Below are 21,798 nucleotides of genomic sequence, written 5' to 3' on the forward strand. Positions count from 1 at the left end.
AATTCGTCTTCATCATTTCCTAAAATAACATTCGCTACTTTCTTTTTTTCTGTTCTTTCGATTTTCAATGATCCCGTAAAAAAAATTCCAGTGGAATAAGTTCAGATGATCGACTGATCTCAATCTTCGGTCTAAATTGTTGGCCATTTGAATATCAGCAACGATCTGGAGGGAATTAATGTATTTTACTGAAAACCAAATTAAAATCCTCCTGTCCATTTTCCTTCAAAGGAATATAAGCCAATGATTGAACTTCTCACAATATCTATTAACAGCCATCTTAAATTTTTATTGCCTTTCATCACATATGGTTTTCATCAGACCAATATTGAATACTTTTTTGCTTTATCCACAATCACTTTATAATTGTAATTCAATCAATCTTGAATCAATTACTTTTCACTTAGTTATTATAATAATATCAATATCAATGAAAATTATTTTATCAGACATTTCTTTTTATGTTTTGTCATAATGGGTTATTTTTGGAGTAGAGGACTCCATCATTATTTCTTTATGTTGGTTTGGTATGGTAATTCATCTAAATAGAATGACACCGGAGCAGAAATATTTCCAGATTGTTAATTTTGAAAGGAATGGCCCATTTTGAGAGATATATCAAGCATTAAAGGACTTTTATTATGCTCATAATAGTCCTAGGAAATGGTCATTTCGAAACTGGGTCGTTTTCGCAATGTGTTTACTCTAATCGACAATATCCATTCCACAATTCAGTTCATCGTACTGTTTTACGTGAATATATAGACATGCGTCTCTATAAAATACAATTTGTTTATACGTCTTACATTAACGAAAAGAGAAGACGTAAGCATAGCGATCGATCCAATGGTTAAGTATTGAAAGAAAACTACCGAATTCGGGGCGATAAGTATCCATTAGTTTTTGTCGAACTCCGTTACACCCAAAAGTAACCATTTGGTGCGCTTTAAGGGGCTAGTGGTACAATTGCCTCCTAAATTTCCCGAAATTGTAATAATCAAAACGTAAACTGTAAGCAATACAGAGATGTAATTACTAACTCTTTTTGGACCAGATGGAAAGCTTAGTTTTGCAGACATTTAGTTTCAGCAGGATGGCACACAACGTGCGAATTAATTAATGTACTTTAAGAAACATTTGAACAACGATTAATTTCACGAAATAGACATGTTTACTGGAGACACTATCAGATAATAAATAAATGAGAAATACTTGAGTACTTGGAAAATAACATTAGATGCGTCATATCATGCAGTGATGCAAAGAATGTATAATTTCATGTACAAAAATTGATCTGTTTTATTAGGACCTCACTATATAAACCCAATTTCATTATCTTTATCGCTATAAATGTGAATATCTTTAAAAAGATACGCTTTCTACTAAGATTCAAATCAAATTTGTATATTACAATAAACATGATTGTCAAACGTGTATGTACTTTGATTATTTTAGTAACAGCAAGGTAAATCTCTTTATTAATTTCCATAGTAATCAGAATTCATTATTTCCTGTTACACACTGGTAAGAAAATTAATTTTTTTATTTAATAATATGATTCGGGTGTCTTAGGTTCACGCGAATCAATATCCTAATTACCGTTTTATTACTGAAATCAAATTATTAAAAAATTGTCAAATATACTGTGATATTTCTGTTCGCCTAAACACACTTTTATCTATTAACTCAATCATATCTGGTTCATACTTTTAGGTATACCAATGGAGAAAATAATGGCTCTTTTCCTGATACTTTTTTATTTGGAGTAGCAATTTCTTCATATCAATCCGAAGGAGCTTGGAATGTGGACGGTAAAAGTGAAAGTATTTGGGATGCATTTACACATAAACATCCTTCTCCTATAAAGGACGGTCTTAATGGTGATGTTGCCTGTGATTCTTATCATAGATACAAAGAAGATATTGCACTGGCAGCTGGACTGGGACTCGATTTTTATAGATTTTCAATTTCATGGTCAAGGTAATATCATGTAATTCTATTGAAAACGGACGTAGTATACACCTCTCATGAATATGTCTATAGAAAATTAAGACAATATTCTTCTTAAAACATGTCAAATTCTTTTTACCGTCTGTCTGTTTCGATAACAAGTGAATCACCTATATTTCTAAGATGTTTCACACCTAAATATGCCATTGGCTTTAGGTACATGTCTCAAGAACGATTATTTTCCGCTTCTTCTATAGAATTCTTTATGTCCTTTTAATCGTCAGAATACTAGGGTTTTAGTTTTCAATCTCTTTTCAACCATTTTCAACCCACTCTTTCCGATATTTTGCTACTTTATTTATTTGCGGTATTGTTTTCCTTCCTATCCTATTTGCGGTAGTTGACACTCTTCTTCTTAGGCTTTGTGGTGTTCTCTTTATATATATATATATATATATATATATATATATATATATATATATATATATACCTATATCTTATAACTATTGTGTTTCCTATTGGCCTATTGGCTACTGTTTGAGATTCTCTATAATCAATATTTTCATTTCTTATCCCGTCCATCCTCTTTTCCCCTGTTTTCCTAAGTTGTTTAAGTATAAGATATACCAATGTAATCCCTCTATCTATCCTTTGTCCTTCGATAATTAAATCTTTTCCGTTTTCGGTTTATTACCATCTTTTTTTGTATTTTTTGATTTTGACTTCGATTCTCAGATCTCCTATTATCTTTATCCATGTTTTTATTTGTTCTTCCATTTTCTGAATTGTATCTGCTACTACTACTTTATCATTCGCATATACTAATTCATCTGTTTTCACTTATCCAATTTCCTTATCTTCGTCTCTTTTATTCTCGTATATGTTTCTAAACTTTAACGATTTTTAACTATTATGATCTACAGCTACAACTCACATAAAATAATCGGATTATCCAGAGAATATTTAAAAATAATGGCAATTCTCAATCTTACCAATTGAATAATATTGAAAATTCGTAGGAATAACATTATTGCACCATCATGTCAAAAATCAAATTAAATTTACGAAATTTATAGAAAATATCTTTTACCGCGATCACCTCCATTCCACATCAAACATAACTGTGTCGAAAGCCTGTTTTGAAACCAATGCACTTTACTATCGGATCTAGAAACTAATCTGTTTCAATTGATCATCTACTGATACACACAACGCTCCTGTAATTGGAAAATTGCCAACTATTGAGCATTATCAACATTATGTTTCTTAGCGGTGTCGCGATTCAGTTATCTTTGCGAACCACTGCTCTAAGGTATAACATAATATATAAAAATATCACCAATTTTTTAGGGTCCTTCCAACTGGTTACGACAATAAAGTAAATGAAATTGGATTACAATATTATAAAAACTTGGTGGCAGAAATAAGAAAATATAACATGATTCCTGTAGCAACAATCTACCATTGGGATCTTCCGAATAATCTTGTATCCATTGGCTGGGATAATTTGAAAATGGTAGATCTTTTCGTGAATTATTCAAGAGTGGTTATTAAAAATCTACCAGATGTGGGAGTCTGGCTTACAATAAACGAACCAAAACAAATATGTCACAGTGGCTATGGCGATACACTCTTAGCCCCGGCAAAAAATAGCAGCGGATTAGCTGAATATATGTGTGCATATGTAGTCCTTAAAGCACATGCTGAAACATACCATATGTATAAAGAAGAGTTCAAAAACTATACAGGTAACTATTATTCCGAGAAGTATTCTAATTCAAATAATTCAAAATGCTCAATATTCAGTCAATCCAATGGGCTACTTTCTGAACCCACTTTAATCAACTTGAAAAGTTCATACCCAAAGATATAGTCTAATGACAATGAATATTTTAAATTTGGTATATACACAATACACCAAAATTATTTTATTCAATTCAATATTTTTCCATACAAGACATTGTTAAAATTTTAATTTGCAGCAAAAATGTCTATAGTTATAGACTGTGAATGGTATGAACCCTTAACTAGTTCAGCAGCAGATAAAGAAGCGGCACAAAGGTTTATAAACTTTGAAGTGAGTATATGATTATCAATATAATATGAACATTTGAAAAGACTTGAATATCGAACTGTTTAATATTTTTTTTGGGAAGCAATAAGTCTACGCAAACTGCGTACGGAGGCTCACACCACCATTGCTAAATTCACGAATTGCACTTTAAATTGGTTGATCAACCATTGTATTCACCAGTTCTGGCTCCCATTGACATTTTCCTGTTTCGTAACCTTAAAGTTTTACTTACAGAAGAGATATATATTCAACATACGAGGACGTTATCTAATACCTAAACGTCTATTTTGAGGAAAAAGACAGCAACGATTAATTTGAAGGGTTAAAAAGGATAGAAAAAGTATATATGTATATATATACACTGTGCTGAAGAATAAATATGTCTTGTTAGGTATAACGTATAACTGGTACTCAATGGATGTCACCAACTTTTTAGAGACATAAAATTTATATAAGAAAAATGTGGAAAAACTGAACAAAAAAGTTAACGTTACTTTCACAAATAAAATTCTCCAAATTAATATTAATGTCTGGAAACAAGATAAAAGTTTCGACAAATAATAAATTTATTGAATAAGTAAAGGAATTCACATTTCCAATTAATCAAATATCTCGTTGATTGTTGTTTTCAATTGCTATCACATCTTATTGAAATACGTTGTTTCGTGATTGGAAATACTAATCTTGGTAAAATTTTTAATTCCCTCCTAGAGAAATAGAAGTCAGATTGAATGAAATTATTAACAAAATCTCTAAAACCACACATTATTTAAGCTTCACTGAAAATTTGAATTTTTGTTATAAATCTTGGTAAAATTAGTCTTTAGAATAATTTAAATACCATATATAATGATTAATTGAGTGAAAATTATTAAAAACGGTTTTGATTTATGAAAAAATAGAGTAAATAATCATAGTAATATCATAAAGTGTGGGGGTTTTGAATTTGATTTCACTGCTCCCGAACTCAATGTATATATATTACCGTTAATTTGCGTAAACCAATTAGTGTGCAGATTAACAAGGTATTCCACAGATTATCTGTCTAAGTCATTTAAAGTGGAAAAAATGATTCAATTCTTTCATCATTTAGATAATATATAGAATACCTATGTAATCTGCAGACTAGCGACCATATATAAGGTAAAGTTCACTGCAGGTTCTTGTTTGAATAAAATATTAATTAATTTTAGGTAGTTATTCAATATAATTTCGAGGCTTCCAAACAAAGGAATGAAAAACAAACAACTAAAATGTTACTACATTGATCAACACATCAAATCAACTAGAGAAAAATCAATAAAAACAGTCTGAAGTCGACAGGCAATAAAATTGTAAAATACCATTTCATAGAATTACTCATCAGTGCAACCTAAAGATTGGTGACATTTCGAATGACACAAAAACTATTTTTACGTCAAGCACATCTATTAGTTGCAAATTTAGATCTGCAGTCACATTTCTTGAAGCCTTACTTACTAATATATAATTTTGATATCAGCAACATCATTTTTAGCTTCCAACTTTTTTGACAAATACTTAATCGAGATCTTGCTTATAACTGCTTCCAAATTCCTCTTTTTGTGACCATTTGGTAGAACCCATCACCAAGAGTTACGATTTCGTTGATATTCGCAATTTAACGATGTGCTATCCGTTACTATGAACTAACTAGGTAAAGTGCAAATATAACATTTTTTAATTTGAATTTTACACTTTTACGAACTGTATCAGAAAATCTTAATGATTACCTGATTAATGATCTACATTCTAACTGTAACATATACATCAAACTCTCACATTTCATAGTATTACTATGCGCATTTATTTTTTATCTATTTTTTTTTCATATATTAGAATGCAAGCCGTTGTAACGGCTCTTGAATCTATCTCTTCAATTGTTTTTGGAGACGAGATGTCACAATTCTAAGGTTTGAGGTCATACCATAACTTCTATAACTAATGCCACATAAAAACATTTCAAATATGTAAATAACTGAGACTAAATTGATTGACAAGCCAAGTACATAATATTAAACATAATGAAGAAAGGTCGTTAATGAATAATCAGAGCTTACGTCCAAAGTCGGTACGATTAATGCCAAGTTGTGATGGGAAGTTGGCTATTTGCGCAGTTGTATTGAGATTTCAATTTTTTTATAAAATGTCTTCAAAATTACTATTCAACGCAGCTTCAACAATTACATAATCACAAAACAACATATTTTAAACATTAATATTTATGATAATTATTTATTTTTGGTTCCGATTGATTTAGTGCGGAATATATGCACATCCAATTTACATTGGAGATTGGCCAATCGACGTGAAGTTTCGAATAGACGAAAGAAGCTTGATGGAAAATTACAACAAGAGTCGTTTACCTGAACTTACCCTCGAAGAAATAAATTACATACAAGGCACTGCTGATTTCTTTGCGTTAAATACTTATTTTACTTATATGGTAAATGATGTACCGGAAGGAGACCCAAATATCACTAGTTTTCAGAACGACGTAAGAATTGAGAAAACGTATGTTAAAGGTGTTCAATTAGGTGCAAATGGTTTCCCTGTAAGTAATTTACACTACATTTAATTGCTTAATGTTGAAAACATTTTTCGAAATACAAGTATTTTGTTTCGCACTTCAAACTCAAAAACAAAACGAGTTTAAAATCACTTGATTGAATTATCTAGCACTTCATTAAACGCATATTAATCATTGAAATTAGAGTAGAGAATCAACGATTTCATTTTAAATCAATTTTTTGATTTTAATACTATGTATATATATTAAGAGAAAAAAGTTATTACTTGGAAGTAACAGTTTCTCGAAAGCAAAATTTGTTGCTGACTTTTTGCCAGAGATTTGAGTTGTTTGCTTTAGCAAATTCTTCAACTTTTGTCAGATTCTTGCTAATGTATTGCTATTTATATTTTTGAACAAAGCCAGCAATAAAATAGTAACAAGCAATCAGCCACGTTTTTTTTCAAGAAAAATATCTCAAAAATATATTTCGCCACCTTAAAAAATATTTTTCGATCATCAGGAATATGTTGTTTATGCTTATTGGTGTTATAATCGCCTACAGAGACAGCCAAAAAATAGAATCAAAAAAGGTCATGCTTTTCCATAGAGATATCAAAGAAACTAATTATTATCTCCAGAAGGCAACAAATCTGCAAAGAGACCAATTCCTTGTGGTGAAGGCAAGTCCAGCTCCATCAATTAATGAGAAGGTGGAAAATAAAAATATTTCTGATCTACAATCTCAATCGAGTTTTTTTCTGCCGGTGCATCTTCATCTTTATCTTCATACATTTTGTCTGGATCTCCCAGTCCATCTGAAGTTAGACAAGGTGACTTAAATGATCATTTTAGAGACTTGAGACTTTCAAAATCTAAGGCGCAATTACTTCAATCTATTGGACAAAAGTACTACAGTTTCATATTTTTGTACTAGGCAAGAAAATTTTACGAGATACTTTTCCAAGAAGATGATTCGATACATTGTAATGATGCTGCAGAGCTTCTTCAAGAACTGAGTTTTCACAAATAAGCTTAAAAGCCGTTCTGCTCCATAATGGTAATAAATACCCATCACTGCCCGTTGTACATCATACGAATATTAAGAAAAAATATGCAAATCTAGAGGTATAACTCGACAAAATTCAATGCTCTCAATACCTATGAAATATATGTTCTGATTTAAAAGGAGGATACACAAAGTTTTGCTGTTTTCTTTGTGAGTGGGACAATCGCGTAAGAGAAAAACATTACTCGGCCACTCTCAGAAATGTTTGGTAAGAAAATTTGTCTGCCACCACTTCACAAAAGCTTGGTACTCATAAAAAACTTTGTGAAAGCTATGAATAAAGATGGTGCAGGTTTTCAATATCTAAAAACAAAATTTCGTCGAATCAGTAACGCAAAATTTAAGAAAGCAATTTTTGGAGGTCAGCAGATACGTGAACTAATGAAAGACGTAGCTTTTGATTCTAAGTTGAGCAAAGCAGAAAAAAGAGCTTGGGTGGTTTTTATAGAAGTTTATCATAATTATCTTGGGAATACAAAAACTGAGAACTACCGACAATTCATTCGGGAGCTTCATTCTGGTAAGGTTTATTTTTTGGACTCGCATTTAGATTTCTTTCCTGAAAATCTTGGAGCCATATCAGATGAACTTGGTGACAGGTTTCATTAGGATATGATGCAGATTGAAAAACGCTACAGTGGGAAATAGTTAACAGGAATGATTGCTGATTTTTGTTGGTCAATTAGCCGAGAAAAACCAATAGAAACGATGAAAAGGGAAAAACACAAAATACCTTAAAATTTCTCACCAAATAATGAGTTAGTTAACCGATATTTATCAATTTTTTAGTATAATTTAGGATTTTTCACTGTAAAACTTAAACCGTAATATTTTTTATTTCGTTATGATACTTGATACTAAGATTCCGTGTTTAGATAACAAAATATGATGAATTAATGCATGAAAGCAAGAAGTAGAAAAAAAATTTTTTCTGTAGACCAAAGTAATAAAAGTAGGATTCACAAGTAATTATATCTGGATTATAAGATAAAACTATTACTCAGATTAATGTTATTTCCTTTCTTAATTCAACAATTGTACTTGTAGGAGTATTAAATATAACGATTTAATAATTTCAATTCTAGGTAGTGCCTTGGGGAGTATACAAAATTTTGAAATACATTAAAAATGCATACAATGACCCTGTTATACTTATTACAGAAATGGGTTTCTCAGAATATGGTTTAACTTTAGAAGACGATCTTAGAATATTATTTTTCATGGTGAGTCAAAACTATTTATCCACTATTTTTAAAATAATAACTGTGATAATTATAGATATACAAAAAATAATATTAACTGATATTATCTTGTCATCGTCATCATGCCACCGTTTTATTAAATTACATTTTCCGTAAAATTTTCAAAACTCATCTTCTTCGTGTGAACAATATTTTTTATTTTAGTCGAAATAAATAGTATATTGTGCAACAAGTAGAAAAAATTCAACTTTTCTCACGAGTGTGGAAGTCTGTGCAAATATGTTTTCTACAATATTTACGAGGATATATTGAAAAATTCTACATTTATTACAGCGAACCTACAACGTCTCTAGACCTTTCAAAAAAAATGTTTCTTCTTGCTCTGCAAACCAGACCTCTACAGCTTTTATTGTCCCTCCTCGTTGGAAGAAAATTTACGACCTTTTAAACTTTTTTTCAGTTGAGGAAAGAGATGATAGTCGGGCGGAGCCAAATCTTGTGAATAAGGGGAGTGTTCTAGTGATTCAAACCCTATATCACGAATTTTATGCATGACAAGATGAGATTTGTGTGCAGGGGCGTTGTCCTGCAAAACAAAACGCATTTGGATAGCTTCCCGCGTCTTTTCTCTTTAATTTTTTCCCGTAGAGTGGTCAGTAATATCGAATAGTAATCTCCAGTTATTGTTCTACCCTTATCCAAAAAATCAATCATGATTACCCCATGGCAATCCCAAAAAACTGAAGCAAGAACTTTTCCAGCAGATTTTTAGACATGAAACTTTTTAGGTCTTGGAGAACCTGAGTGTCGCCATTCCATCGAGTGTTGTTTTGTTTCTGGATTGTAGAAATGTACCCAAGTCTCATCCATAGTAACAATTCGGTTTAAGAAGTCTACATCGTTTTCAAATCGAGCACAGATCGAACGCGATGCTTCTACCTTTGCACGCTTTTGGTCAACATCAAACATTTGGGGATACATTTTCCAGCAATTTTTCTCATGTCCAAATTGGAGTGAACTTGATGATGGCTTGATACACCAATTTTTCGATTTTCTCATTATCGGTGGACATCTGTTGTATCTCTGGTTTACTTTTTTGACGTCAAATTTTACATTGACACTTCTAATAATTTATTGTTCATTGCTATGGTAACGCAATATTTTGTTTATGCATGGAACTGGTCTATGCTAACTAGATATCAATACATCCTAGTATGTTCATGATTAGTATAACCAAAATAGTATCCTCTTAACTGTTAAATAATATTATTTAAAATTGTAGTTGATTGTGAAATATTTACAATTTTGCATAGTTAAGCCCAGAACGTCATTTCTTTTAATTAAATTTTCTGTTATGTTAATTTTAGATGTTAAGGGTTGATCGTTTATATACGGTGTATTTTCTGTCTCCATTTCTGTAAAGGGTCCGAGTAATTTTTCAATGGAGTTGAGGATTTTATTAGCAACGTTAATTTTATATTTAATAGACTGGATTACCATCCTACATGGCGCTTTAAGTTAATATGTCCCCTCCTGCATTTACAAAAACGTCTGAAGCCGTGACATATGTATAGATGGGAGTTTTCTAATTTAAAATAAAAATGCCATTGTCTTAGCCATACTACCGAATTTGTTAATGCCACTACCTGTCTAGTACATTTTCCATGTTGGTAATTTAAAAAGAAATGTTTTTCTGGCGAATTAATCGGTCGAAGAGCAGCATATTTTTTTTATATATCTCATAAAATTCTCTTGTTACAGTGAACGTTCTTTTGGCTTTTTTGTTTTCGTGTTATCTAATTTCACAAGTAAGGCTTAATTTAAAACCTCTAAATTATCGATTCTTACATGCCCTGCTACACTTATAGCTGTCTGCAAATAAAAAATCCAGAATTACAAAGCATTACAAAAAAATTCTTGCCACCCGAGAGTTTTGATTTGATAATGATTATTTAATTCTTTTTATCTACTTAAAAACCCACTAATTAGAAAAATCTATGTTAATTTGAGGAAAAAATAAAATTGAATTCTAAAAATTCCTTCTAAATAAATTTACGTTTATTAGTAGATATTCCTTGTCTGGAGCTTCGTTTAAAAATCTCTGCAATTGGGTATTTTTTGGGGACTTTTTTTCAAAAATGAACATAATGTAAACACCTTTAAAGTTTTGGTTAGGTTAGGCAATATGTGGTTTTGATATTAAGTTAGCTATGAGAAATACGTCAAATTCGCCGCCCCTTTAAAACTGCCGCCCTAGACTAAATCCCACAGGTAAATCCACCACTCAGACTATTCTCATTATTTTTGCCACTCTACTATATTTTTGGATTTTAGTAACTTATTTTTTTACTGTGGTCTTTTAATATTCTCAAATAGCTTCTTCACATTGTTTGCTGAGCCTTCTTTTTCGTTCGGGCCATATGTGGATCCTTTCGGTGATTTTCCTGATCGTGTTCTTCTCATTATATGACCTGAGGAATGTAAGGGGAGAGAGTGAAAAAACACTGTCCCAAATGACAACTTTACCTTCACGTGGTAAATCCTGCTAGAAAACAAACAAGGCTCTGTCGACCATGGAACTGTCGGTATAAACAGTTTCCTCATATTAGCAAACAGCAACTAGTGAATATCCCCAGTATAATCCCATGACTATAAGTTGCAAAACGCAGAAATTACTGATCATGAATTTCGGAAACCAAGATCCGGCATAGGAGAAATCAGACCACAGAGCCTCCTCGGTCGTTATCAAGAGAAATCTCGATAAAAGTAAGACTTAAAATTGAAAATTGGAATGTTAACAGTTTGTTTCAAGCTGGAAAACTGCATAATGTAGTCTCAAAAATGATGAGGCGCTGGCCGGGAAATGGAAAATATTCCACTAAAAACGGAATTATGTACTACTCTGGAACAAATGAAGATGATCCTTACCATCGACATGGAGTGGCAATTGAAGTTGACAATGAAACAAAAGAAAGTGTAATAGGCTTCACACCTCTCTCAAACAGTGTTATTGTTCTTCAAAGTGGCAACACAAAGAGAATTATTGACTACCATAAAAGCCCGCAAATTAGAGTACTTCGGTCAGGTAATGAGGGAACGACGATACAAATTCCAGAGATTGATTATGCAGGGAAAGAGAGGTATAGGACGACGAAGAATAGCATGGCTGCGCAACTTAAGGGAGTGGTTTAACGGCACATCAAATCAATTGTTTACAGCAACTGTAAATAAAATACAAATAGTCATGATGATCGCCAACCTTCATTCGAAGATGGCACTTTAAGAAGAAGAAGATATAACCTGATGTTTGTAATCTTTGTGCTTTTATTAACCTTGAATCCATCACGTAGGTGACAACCAATATCACTGCTGGCGCTCTTTTATAGATATTTTCTGATATAGAACACATCTGCATATGCTATAACTGTAAATTTGTTCTTCTAATTATGCCTTACATGACTAAATTTAATTTGATGGAATATAAAGGGTCTCTTCGATCGATCCTTATATTTATTTCAAGCAGATGTAGGTACTGTTATAGTTAAAAATTTGATCTCTTGTATTTTAATAGTTAACCTTAGTTTTCTTTTTTTAAATCTTTAATCTTTATTATTCATTCAACATATATTTTCTATATACTGTATCGAAGGCTTTTCTGAAATTGATGAAGTCCTGTATTTGTACTTCTATTACGTTTCCATTTTTTTTTCAGTGTAGATCGCATCTATTATTGATCTTTCTGGTTAGGTTAGGTTAGGTTAGGTCTTTCTGGTCTAAAACCAGAAGTGGTCTCTTAGAATTCTTTCTGGGTATACTTTTATATGTTTCTTAATTAAATTAGTAAGAATCCTAATTTTGTTTGAATATTCAAAAATGGAAGATACTTGAGACTAAGACTGAATATGATATTGTTTATTATTTCTTTATCAACTGATGTTACTCCATTTCAAAATTTTATTCAACTGTTCATAATTGAAGATCTAAACTAATCATGTTTAGGATTATTTCAACGCTACACTTGAGGCAATGTTTCAAGACGGTGTACAAGTTATAGGAATTGCTGCTTGGAGTTTATTGGACAACTTCGAATGGGTGGATGGGTACAGGTAAATTTTTCGTAAAATCTTATTCAATATTGTTGTTTTTATACGATTGTCTGGAGTGTTGTATTTGTAATTTAAACTTGAGTTGATAAAATTCTTAAATCAATAGAATATTCAGAAAATAGTTGCATGGAATGCAGAGGGAAACATTCGGCTTTTTATATAATCTGCCATCTTACTTATAGTACATAGAATCTATGTCAAAGCATATATTTGGCAACTTCGCTTCTATACGCGGAATACCAAGTTAGAAAAATTCTTTTAGTCATGTATATACCTAATATGAAATTAAATAAACTGATCCTATTCAAAGGTTCTAAAGTAGATATTGAGCACACCATCGCATTTCAGTACCTTCAAATCGTGGTACATAGATTTAGTAATAAATTCATTATTATTCATAAGGTGTAGAATTTAATATTTACTAGTTCGGGAAAATTGAAATTTTCATTATTGTATCATGTAAAGTAAAAGACGCTAAGTCTTTTCCGGTACGTGGCTGAGACGTCATCAATCACGTGTCAGAAACTATTCAGCGTTAAAACTTTGGTATTTATTCATTACGAAAATACTGGATAAGAATTTTTCTTCTTTTGGGAGTAATTGAACACATCTGCTTCTTAAATGAAACATAAAAATACATTTTTTGTTTGGTACGGAAATAATTTATGATAATTATATATTTGTAGTGCTCATTTTGGATTTTATTACATCGATTTCACTGATCCTAATCTGACAAGAATACCAAAAAAGTCCGTGAAATTCTTCAAAAAACTTGTTGAAAAGAAAAGTCTACCGATATTAGAAAATTATCAAAACGGCGGAACTGACAATAAAATATTTAATTCCATTGTGAATAATTTATTAGGCATATTTATTATTTTTTATATTTTATTTATACAATAATATTAATAAAAAAATTAAAGCTAATGCCCTTTTATTTCACATCTTCAAACAGCGAGTTGAAAATAAAAAATATATATTAGGAATCATCTACAACTTTGCTACTTAAATGAAAATATTGATTATATAATTCCAAACCATTGCAAATAATTTATTCCTAGGCAATAAAATCTTTAAAAGAAAAAGAGATATTCCTGTGGCAGATGATAAAGTTGTGGAAAAAGGATATTAACTAGTTTTCATATATTCATATAGATTTATAAAACGATAAAGTTGTATCACATCCTAAAACTAAAATTTTAACTCTTCTGTAATCAAATTATTGAAAAAATTAAAGAAAATAAATATTTATAAAATATAAATTTCTGTGTTGGTCTTGAGATACGTAATTAATCAAACAATCACTAATAATAAAAGGCTTTATTGTCTATTAATAAAAATAACAAAATATACATAAAAAAATAATATTTACTCCCCATATAATATTCGGTAAACATCTAACAAATCGTCAGTTCCCGTAGACTCATCATATCCACTGTTTACCAATGAAAACATCGAATCGTAAACATAAATGCATTTCTATTGGCTCTTACGATAAGCCGTGGCGTCGCTAGGTGAGATTCATTTAATTCATAAATTTCTTCAAATAAATAGAAATATGGCGTTCTTTAGACCATGGGCGAATAAAGACAATGAAATAGCACAGTGTGGTGAGAATAAAGACAGGTATGAATTTAATAATAAAGATTTAGATATACAAACATAGCAAGTTATTTTAAATATATTCGAATCTTTAAAAAAGGAAAATATTCAGCAAACTGATCATTCTAATTAGAATTGCTGAATTAACTTGAGTAAATAATTTTCCATTTATCGAGTAGTCACGAAAGGGGTTGCTGAGGATCATTAACAGAACCGAAAAACATGTAAAGAAAAACTGAAATCAGTTGACTAAGCTACTCAAGATTTTATACGTATGACAATTTATAGTCTATATAAGGAGAATAGGGTTGCGACATTAGAAGTAATACATTAAAAGGTAGTAGATTAGAAACATTGCATCAAGTTTTGTCAGCATTTGGTTTTTAACTTTTTGATTAATAACTTTCGTATTATTTCGAATTTCGCTATGAAATTCTAGAAGATATTTGTTAAAAGTAAAAGGATTCGAAAAATGTAAAAAAAAATCAATTTTTTGAAAATTATAAGCGGTATTAGTCCCTTAACTAATATGTGGTGTTATTGGGTTTTCTTAGAGGTGCAAAGTTTTAAAAAGTGTGTGACCTGAAGAAAGTCACGAACGATTGTTAAGAGTACAAAAGGACTCTTCAACTTCAATTGGAATAACAGAAAGATGAGCTGATGTGTTTAAAAGTGTTTATATAAGTCTTAAAGTCAATCCCCTTAAATAACATTAACACTAAAAACTGTAGCAAAAATACATGATTATGCAAGATCATCTATTGGATAAGACAGATTCAGTAGTTTCAATACAACGCCTGAAAGTGTATAAAAAGATGACAATAAAAAGAATAAGTTCCAATTGTATGGTTTTTATAAATTATTACTAAACATAATCACTTTTTCATTGCTAATATCAATCTAAGAAGAGCAAACAAATATCACGAAAGTCTGCTCAAGAGTAATAACATTTATTTATAGGTTTTGGAAATTTCTAATATAATATAATACAATATAGTTTAAAACAGGGTGGATATCTTATTGTTTATTTGAAAACAATATACACAGTGCCTAATAATAAAAATAACAAATTAGTTTTCAATTTATTTAAAAAAAATAGTACAAAACAAAACGTAAGCTTAGATACTAAACAACATTCTTTTATTTCAGATCTAGATACTAGAAAAACATGGTAACCTATTTTCTAAAGAAATATATGACAAAACTTGTATCTTTGACAATTATTTTTCGTTATATTATTTCTAAAGATCCAACAACCCATTAATGAAAAGATTGTTAGTTGCAACCAATTCTTCTTTTGCTTTTTGTATATAGTTCTGTAATTCATCATCTGTCATCGTATCCAAATCTAATGATTTGAATTTCTTCAATGTATTCTTTATTATTTCATCACCTTCCTGAAAAAAAGCAGATTTCGCATCAAAATATTCAACAAAGGTAATAAATAATACTCTTTGTGATAATATCCAAAATAAGGATTCTCTGAAAGTACGTGCAGAAGCCATTACTTCAAATCTACAGTAATAGTAGATAGGAATTTTACTAATTTTGTAAGATATAGAGATGAATTAGTCTTGCAATTGTTGACAAAAGTTTTGTAAGAACTGACATCAATTTGTTTCTTGTGAGGAGGGAATTGTTTTGAATGCACGTTACCTAATAAAAGAATAGAAGAATTTTTTGGAATTGAGGACGGAAGTTTAAAGTTTACTCAAATCGACAGATATAGTTTTATGATGATAATGCGTCGAAGCAATTGTGGATAGTAAATTTGAGGAGTGACTCAAGTTGAAATTTCTATAACCATTAATTAACTGTATTATTAAAACACACACACAAATCGGACAATGTAATTGTGAGTATTGATATAACGTATTGGTAGTAAAAAGTATGATTTGTCCAATCTTAAGTAAGTATTTAGACCTGAATGTACCACTGAACATATATAATTGCTTAACTGAGTCTCTTTTGATACCTTCTTTGTTTATCTATTTCTGAGTGTGTTATTTTGTATTAGTAGCGATTCACCTAAAATTTTACAAATTGGATTTTTTTCTACAATTTTATATTGGTGACATATTTTGAAAAACATAGTAATGAGTTGGACAAATCCTTTTATTAGAGAAGTACACAATTTTTTTATACTTACTGAAATAATTTTTCTTTTGACACTTGGTTCAAAATCTTTAATATATTTCAATCCACTTTGATGTTCTAATTTTTTCTGGTATTTAATTGCGTCCTGAAAAAAAAAATATTTTGTGTATAATTATGTATTTACAGAAATTTAAATTGTGAGAAAACAATTTACTATATCTTTAATTTACCTGTATAACATCATCTGGAAATTTCACCAATCTTGCGCAATGTATGCCATAACTCTTGTCGCATTCTCCTTCACGTATAGTGTATAATGGAGTCATTTCATCATCGGTAACTAGAGCAGACACATGTAGATTTCCAACAAACTCTGTTTTTTCAGCTAGTAGATTTAATTCGTGGAAATGGGTAGCAAAAAGAGAAAAAGGCTTGATTACATTAGCAATATACCTACAAAACATCAGTTATCTTATCTTTAAAAACGAAATAATTTATTATTATTAAACTAAATATGGTAACAGAAAATCATAGTAAATATTTCTAATGATGCAAGAAATTGACTGTACAGTGAAGTTTGCAATAAAACGTGAAGGTCTTTGTTCAAACTTTTCCCAATGGAAAAACTAAAATACAGATGATAAACTAAGCATTACAACAATCTTACAAATAAATCGATTTCATTAGATATCAATGAACATGAAGGGACAATCGATCTTAATCGGCTTCAATGGCTAGTTAATCGACAATATCTGACAAACGAAGAGGCCTAGTTACCTGAATATATAAGAATTGATGTGATTCGCCTTCAATCGACGTCAATAGAAATCAGAAGACATTAATTACCCTGAAGTAACAATCGGCATCAATCGGCGTCAATAGATTGTTAATCGACAATATCTGTCAAAAGTAGACGGCAAATCACCTGAATATACATGAATTGATGTGATTCGGCCTTAATAGACGTCAATAGACATTACATGGCAGCAACGAACATGAAGTGAAAATCGACCGCAATCAGCTTCAATCACAAAAACTATTTCGAAAATAAAGTTTGTTAATAATAACCTACGACATATAGTGTATAATGGAGTCATTTCATCATTGGTAACTAGAGCAGACACATGTAGATTTCCAACAAACTCTGTTTTTTCAGCTAGTAGATTTAATTCATGGAAATGGGTAGCAAAAAGAGAAAAATGCTTGATTACATTAGCAATATACCTACAAAACATCAATTGTTTGTGAGGTTTGCAATAAAACGTGAAAGACTTTGTTCTAATTATTCCAAATGGAAAACTAAACTACAGATGATAAACTATGCATTAGAACAATCTTCCAAATCTACTGACAATAACAATTCCGAAAACTAAATTTGTAAATAATAACTTCCAACTGTCAACTGTCATAAATAAAAAGGAAAAAGAAGAAGAACTGAAGATAATCGAGAGAAACATACTGAGACTTATACTGGGACCACATATTACAGGAGATGGAGAGAGAATATTTAAGAAAAATAAAGAAATAGAAGAAGAAATGGGATGAGAAAATATAATATAAGGTATGTAAAAGCACAAAGACTAAATTGGGGGCGACACATCATGAGAAGAAAACCTACAGAAATGGTCAGGAACAACAAAAAACTATAACAAAAGGAGTTATCCACCCCAATAAAGAGATATGTAGACGTCCCAAGCGCTATGATGATGATGATAATGACGTTATGTTGGGTAATAATAGGGGAAATATGTTCTCTAGTTATCATGTTAAATTAGATCCTGAACTAGACGACGACTATTGGGATTCTAGGTATTACTTTTGGTTGGTAAAAATCTTAATTAGTTGACATCAAAAATACTAAAGTTATATCGTTAGTAGCGGATATTATTCCTACATGGTTTGTCTGTCATAAGATCTCGTTAACTTCATGTATCAAATATGTGGATAGATATAAGGTTTGTTCTTGGTAGCTGCACTGGCAGAACTAATTCAGGAAATTTTATAAGAGGAAAATTGTAAATCTCTGAAAGGGATTGAGTAGTATTTTTTATGGGGGTCTCAGGCAGCTGGACTTTTTCAAACAATTATCGTCATTTTTCAACTTATTTCCACAAAACATCGAAAAAATTCATACCCAAACCTTCCTCATGAATGAATTTTGACTATTGAAAGCTGTAATGAAATTCGAATAATTAACTTACTCCGCAATTGCCCATGCTAAACCACACCCATCGTAGGTAGAAGTGCCTCTTCCCAATTCGTCAATAATGACCAAAGAATCGCAGGTAGCTGTCTGAAAAACGAAAAAACATTTATTCCGGTATTGATATTTTGTTATCTATTTGTAACTTATAATTTGAGTGAACAATCATTTTATTCAAAACATAAAAACCTAGAACAATATTTTAAGAAATACGACATTTCAAATTAAAGTTTGAGGTACTTTAGAGTGAAAATTTGATTACAATCCGAGAAACAAATGTTAAAATGTTCCATATTTGGGCACAAAATTAAAAATCTGTACAAAAATTGTACCTTAATAATAGTAGAAGTTTCAATCATCTCCAACATAAATGTTGAAAGACCTTTCAATTGACAATCCTCAGCACCAACTCTAACTAAAATAGCATCTACAACAGATATCTCAGCTGCCGAGCAAGGAACTAAGCTCCCAATATGAGCCATCAAAACTGCAGTACCTATACTTCTTATGTATGTACTTTTTCCGCACATATTTGGACCTAAAAACAAAATAAATAATGAATTCCATCAAATACACATGATATTAATATCTAATAATATACCTTTAAACAAAATTGTTTATATAATCTAGATTTTTGGATCATAAAAAATATTGCATTCAATTCAATTCAATTCAATAGAAAATTATACAGATATAGAATTAAGAGTTCACAAACATACAATTAATGTTATAATAAACAAAAATTTTGAAACAAAAGCTAAGAAAAAATGGAAGGGCCTGTTTCATTAGCGCGTATTTCCTCATCTGGAATGCTTTACATGCTTCTAGTATCAATTCCAATTTCATTCCAACCAATTCAAATCAATCCAGAAACTTGGACAGTTTAGAACAAAGAAGAAACTTTGCTGATCTGACTCGTTTTACCAATACTACCACGGCCGACGCCCTTCTGAGCGGTCCAATATACTAGAGGAGTATTTGCTAGACATACTCGCCAGGCAGACGTGGCTCATGAACACCAAGTTCGCCTGCAGACGCCTAGAACGTCAATTTATCGGGACTCCTTCATTTGGAGGGGAGTGCAAGCCTGTAGAATCAGCTTCCGAGGCACGTCTTTCCCAGACATTACAACAGAAGTTCAAGATTAATATCCATAGCCATCTCCACACGACAGGCACCACTAGAACTACTCGAGTGTAATATGGTTTAACCTCTTTTGCTTGCTTTTTGTATAAAAAAAAAATGGTCAAAATCATTACATATTTGAATGAGTCTAAGAGATAGATCACGTAACTTCTGAAGAAAATGTCTGAATCCATGATATTAAATGGATTCAGGGATCAGAGTTGTTAGCAAGCTACACCTTTATTTAAAGTAATTTTGAAAGATGATCCAAGTATCCTTCAAAGTAGGAACAACAAGTACATGTGAGCTTTAAGGGTGGACTATTTAAATGACTGCGATTATGGTGTACCCCTACATATCATGGTATTCCATACCATTATGATCCCCCACTATTGGCATTTCTTGGTTGTATGCAGTATTTAAAAATTCCTTTGGATTTCGGATCACGTTTGTCATCATCCAATAGGCAATATATTAAGTCGAGTGAGAATATTATAATCAACCAATGATGGTTTCTACATTCCAGGTGATCTATAGTCAACTATATGTGTGCTATTCAATGTGTTGAGGTTAACCCAAAGCTCTTTTATTAAATTTTTTGTTAATTTTGGTGGTGAGTGGATTTGGTGATATGGAGATATTGTCAACAATTTGTATACATAAACAAAGTAATAACTATATCAAATTCATTACAATAATTTCGATAAACACTATTCAGAAATTTCAACAGAGATATTGAAAATTGCTTCACCTTCTTCTTCTAAGTTTATAATTTTATATAATATATGAATACAGCACTTGATGAAAGAATGTTATAATTTGTACCCAGACGTTTGAATAACAAATTATATATACAAATAGAAAAAAGTAAACTCACCTGTAATAATAAACATTTTTTTGCCATCTTTTTCAAAACTAACATCATTTGGAATAAAAGAAATATTTTCTTGAGCTTCGATACACGGATGTCTCACTTTATTTAATTTCAAAATACCTGATCCTTCTGGAAGTAGTTTGGGTTTTATGTAAGGAATTCTAGCGGAAATAGCTGCTATAGCGAAAGATGTTAATACATCTACCTTTGCTACAAGTATATTGAGATTTTTCAAAGTATCTGCGTATTCAGCTGAAATTTATAAGATTCAGATTAATAATGTTTTGAAAAACAAAAGTTAACAAATTGGATACAGAATTATGAATCAAACAATTGAATCAGAAACTGATAATTTGAGAAAAATCATTCACAAATTTCAATTTAATCATTATATGAAAGAATAGGATATTTGAAAGATTCTATAGATGCATTACATTTACTAGACGAGATTGGTAAAGTTTTGAAGGTATTATAGGTCTAATTGATGACTCTATTGGTGATAGCTGCCCATCATGAACTCTACATTGTTACTCGGTTTATGTGGATACAATAAAATCATTTGACTCTAGAAATATTTCAGGTGAAATCTATGCCACTCAGAGCTTTGTAGAATTCCAAATAAATGAAATCATCTCCACTTTCACAATGTTTCCGAAGATATACCTTCTACCTAGATGTGAGATTAAAATTCTTCACTAGGGCAACGACTCAATTCCTTTCAGTTGTCTGTTTCAGTCTTGTTAGACATTTTGTGAAGTTCATTTGAATATGCAAACAAATTGGAAACAATGGAAGAAATAGAATTATGATATTTACGAATTCTTTGTTAACAAAAAACACAAATGGAAGTAACAAAATTATGAGAAGTAACCTTGAACAAATTCTTGATGAAAAATGGCAGATTTTATTACATATATATCGACAAAATGCAAATGTACAAGAAACGTAATTAAATTTTATTTTTCGTAT

At 30.8% G+C, this 21,798-nt stretch overlaps 2 protein-coding genes across 6 annotated transcripts in view; one reads left to right on the forward strand and one right to left on the reverse strand.

Annotated features, from left to right (window-relative positions):
• The first annotated feature begins 1,366 nt into the window (after nt 1–1,366).
• On the forward strand, nt 1,367–13,852 carry LOC130896247 (myrosinase 1-like). Of its 2 annotated transcripts, none has more exons than XM_057804197.1 (8): nt 1,367–1,465; nt 1,714–1,980; nt 3,301–3,698; nt 3,933–4,027; nt 6,303–6,596; nt 8,706–8,843; nt 12,822–12,928; nt 13,615–13,852. In XM_057804197.1, the coding sequence occupies exons 1-8, from the start codon at nt 1,419–1,421 to the stop codon at nt 13,829–13,831; spliced, it is 1,563 nt and encodes a 520-aa protein (XP_057660180.1). In that variant the 5' UTR covers nt 1,367–1,418; the 3' UTR covers nt 13,832–13,852. The 2 variants fall into 2 exon arrangements, with proteins under 2 accessions (XP_057660180.1, XP_057660179.1); XM_057804196.1 differs by having other exon boundaries at nt 1,416–1,524.
• A 381-nt stretch (nt 13,853–14,233) lies between these two features.
• The window catches only part of LOC130896216 (DNA mismatch repair protein Msh2), a 47,575-nt gene continuing 40,010 nt past the window's right edge, over nt 14,234–21,798 (reverse strand). For 3 of the 4 annotated variants that reach the window (XM_057804155.1, XM_057804158.1, XM_057804157.1), the window contains exons 8-13: nt 20,833–21,081; nt 19,163–19,368; nt 18,829–18,920; nt 16,858–17,080; nt 16,680–16,772; nt 15,545–15,927 (exon numbers count right to left, since the gene is read on the reverse strand). In XM_057804155.1, the coding sequence (XP_057660138.1) occupies nt 15,772–15,927; nt 16,680–16,772; nt 16,858–17,080; nt 18,829–18,920; nt 19,163–19,368; nt 20,833–21,081 (1,019 nt within the window). In that variant the 3' untranslated portion in view covers nt 15,545–15,771. Of the gene's footprint in view, nt 15,928–16,679; nt 16,773–16,857; nt 17,081–18,828; nt 18,921–19,162; nt 19,369–20,832; nt 21,082–21,798 lie in introns of all 4 variants that reach the window. The other variant, XM_057804154.1, reaches the window with a different exon arrangement.

This window comes from Diorhabda carinulata, chromosome 7, assembly GCF_026250575.1.
Source record: "Diorhabda carinulata isolate Delta chromosome 7, icDioCari1.1, whole genome shotgun sequence".
Lineage (NCBI taxonomy): Eukaryota > Metazoa > Arthropoda > Insecta > Coleoptera > Chrysomelidae > Diorhabda > Diorhabda carinulata.

Excerpts from the sequence above, each read along its gene's own strand:
- LOC130896247 (XM_057804196.1), top strand. The coding sequence starts at position 1,436 with ATGTACTTTGATTATTTTAGTAACAGCAAGGTAAATCTCTTTATTAAT. Across the intron at positions 1,981-3,300 it reads TTTTCAATTTCATGGTCAAG|GGTCCTTCCAACTGGTTACG; the intron begins GTAATATCATGT and ends CCAATTTTTTAG. Across the intron at positions 6,597-8,705 it reads TAGGTGCAAATGGTTTCCCT|GTAGTGCCTTGGGGAGTATA; the intron begins GTAAGTAATTTA and ends TTTCAATTCTAG.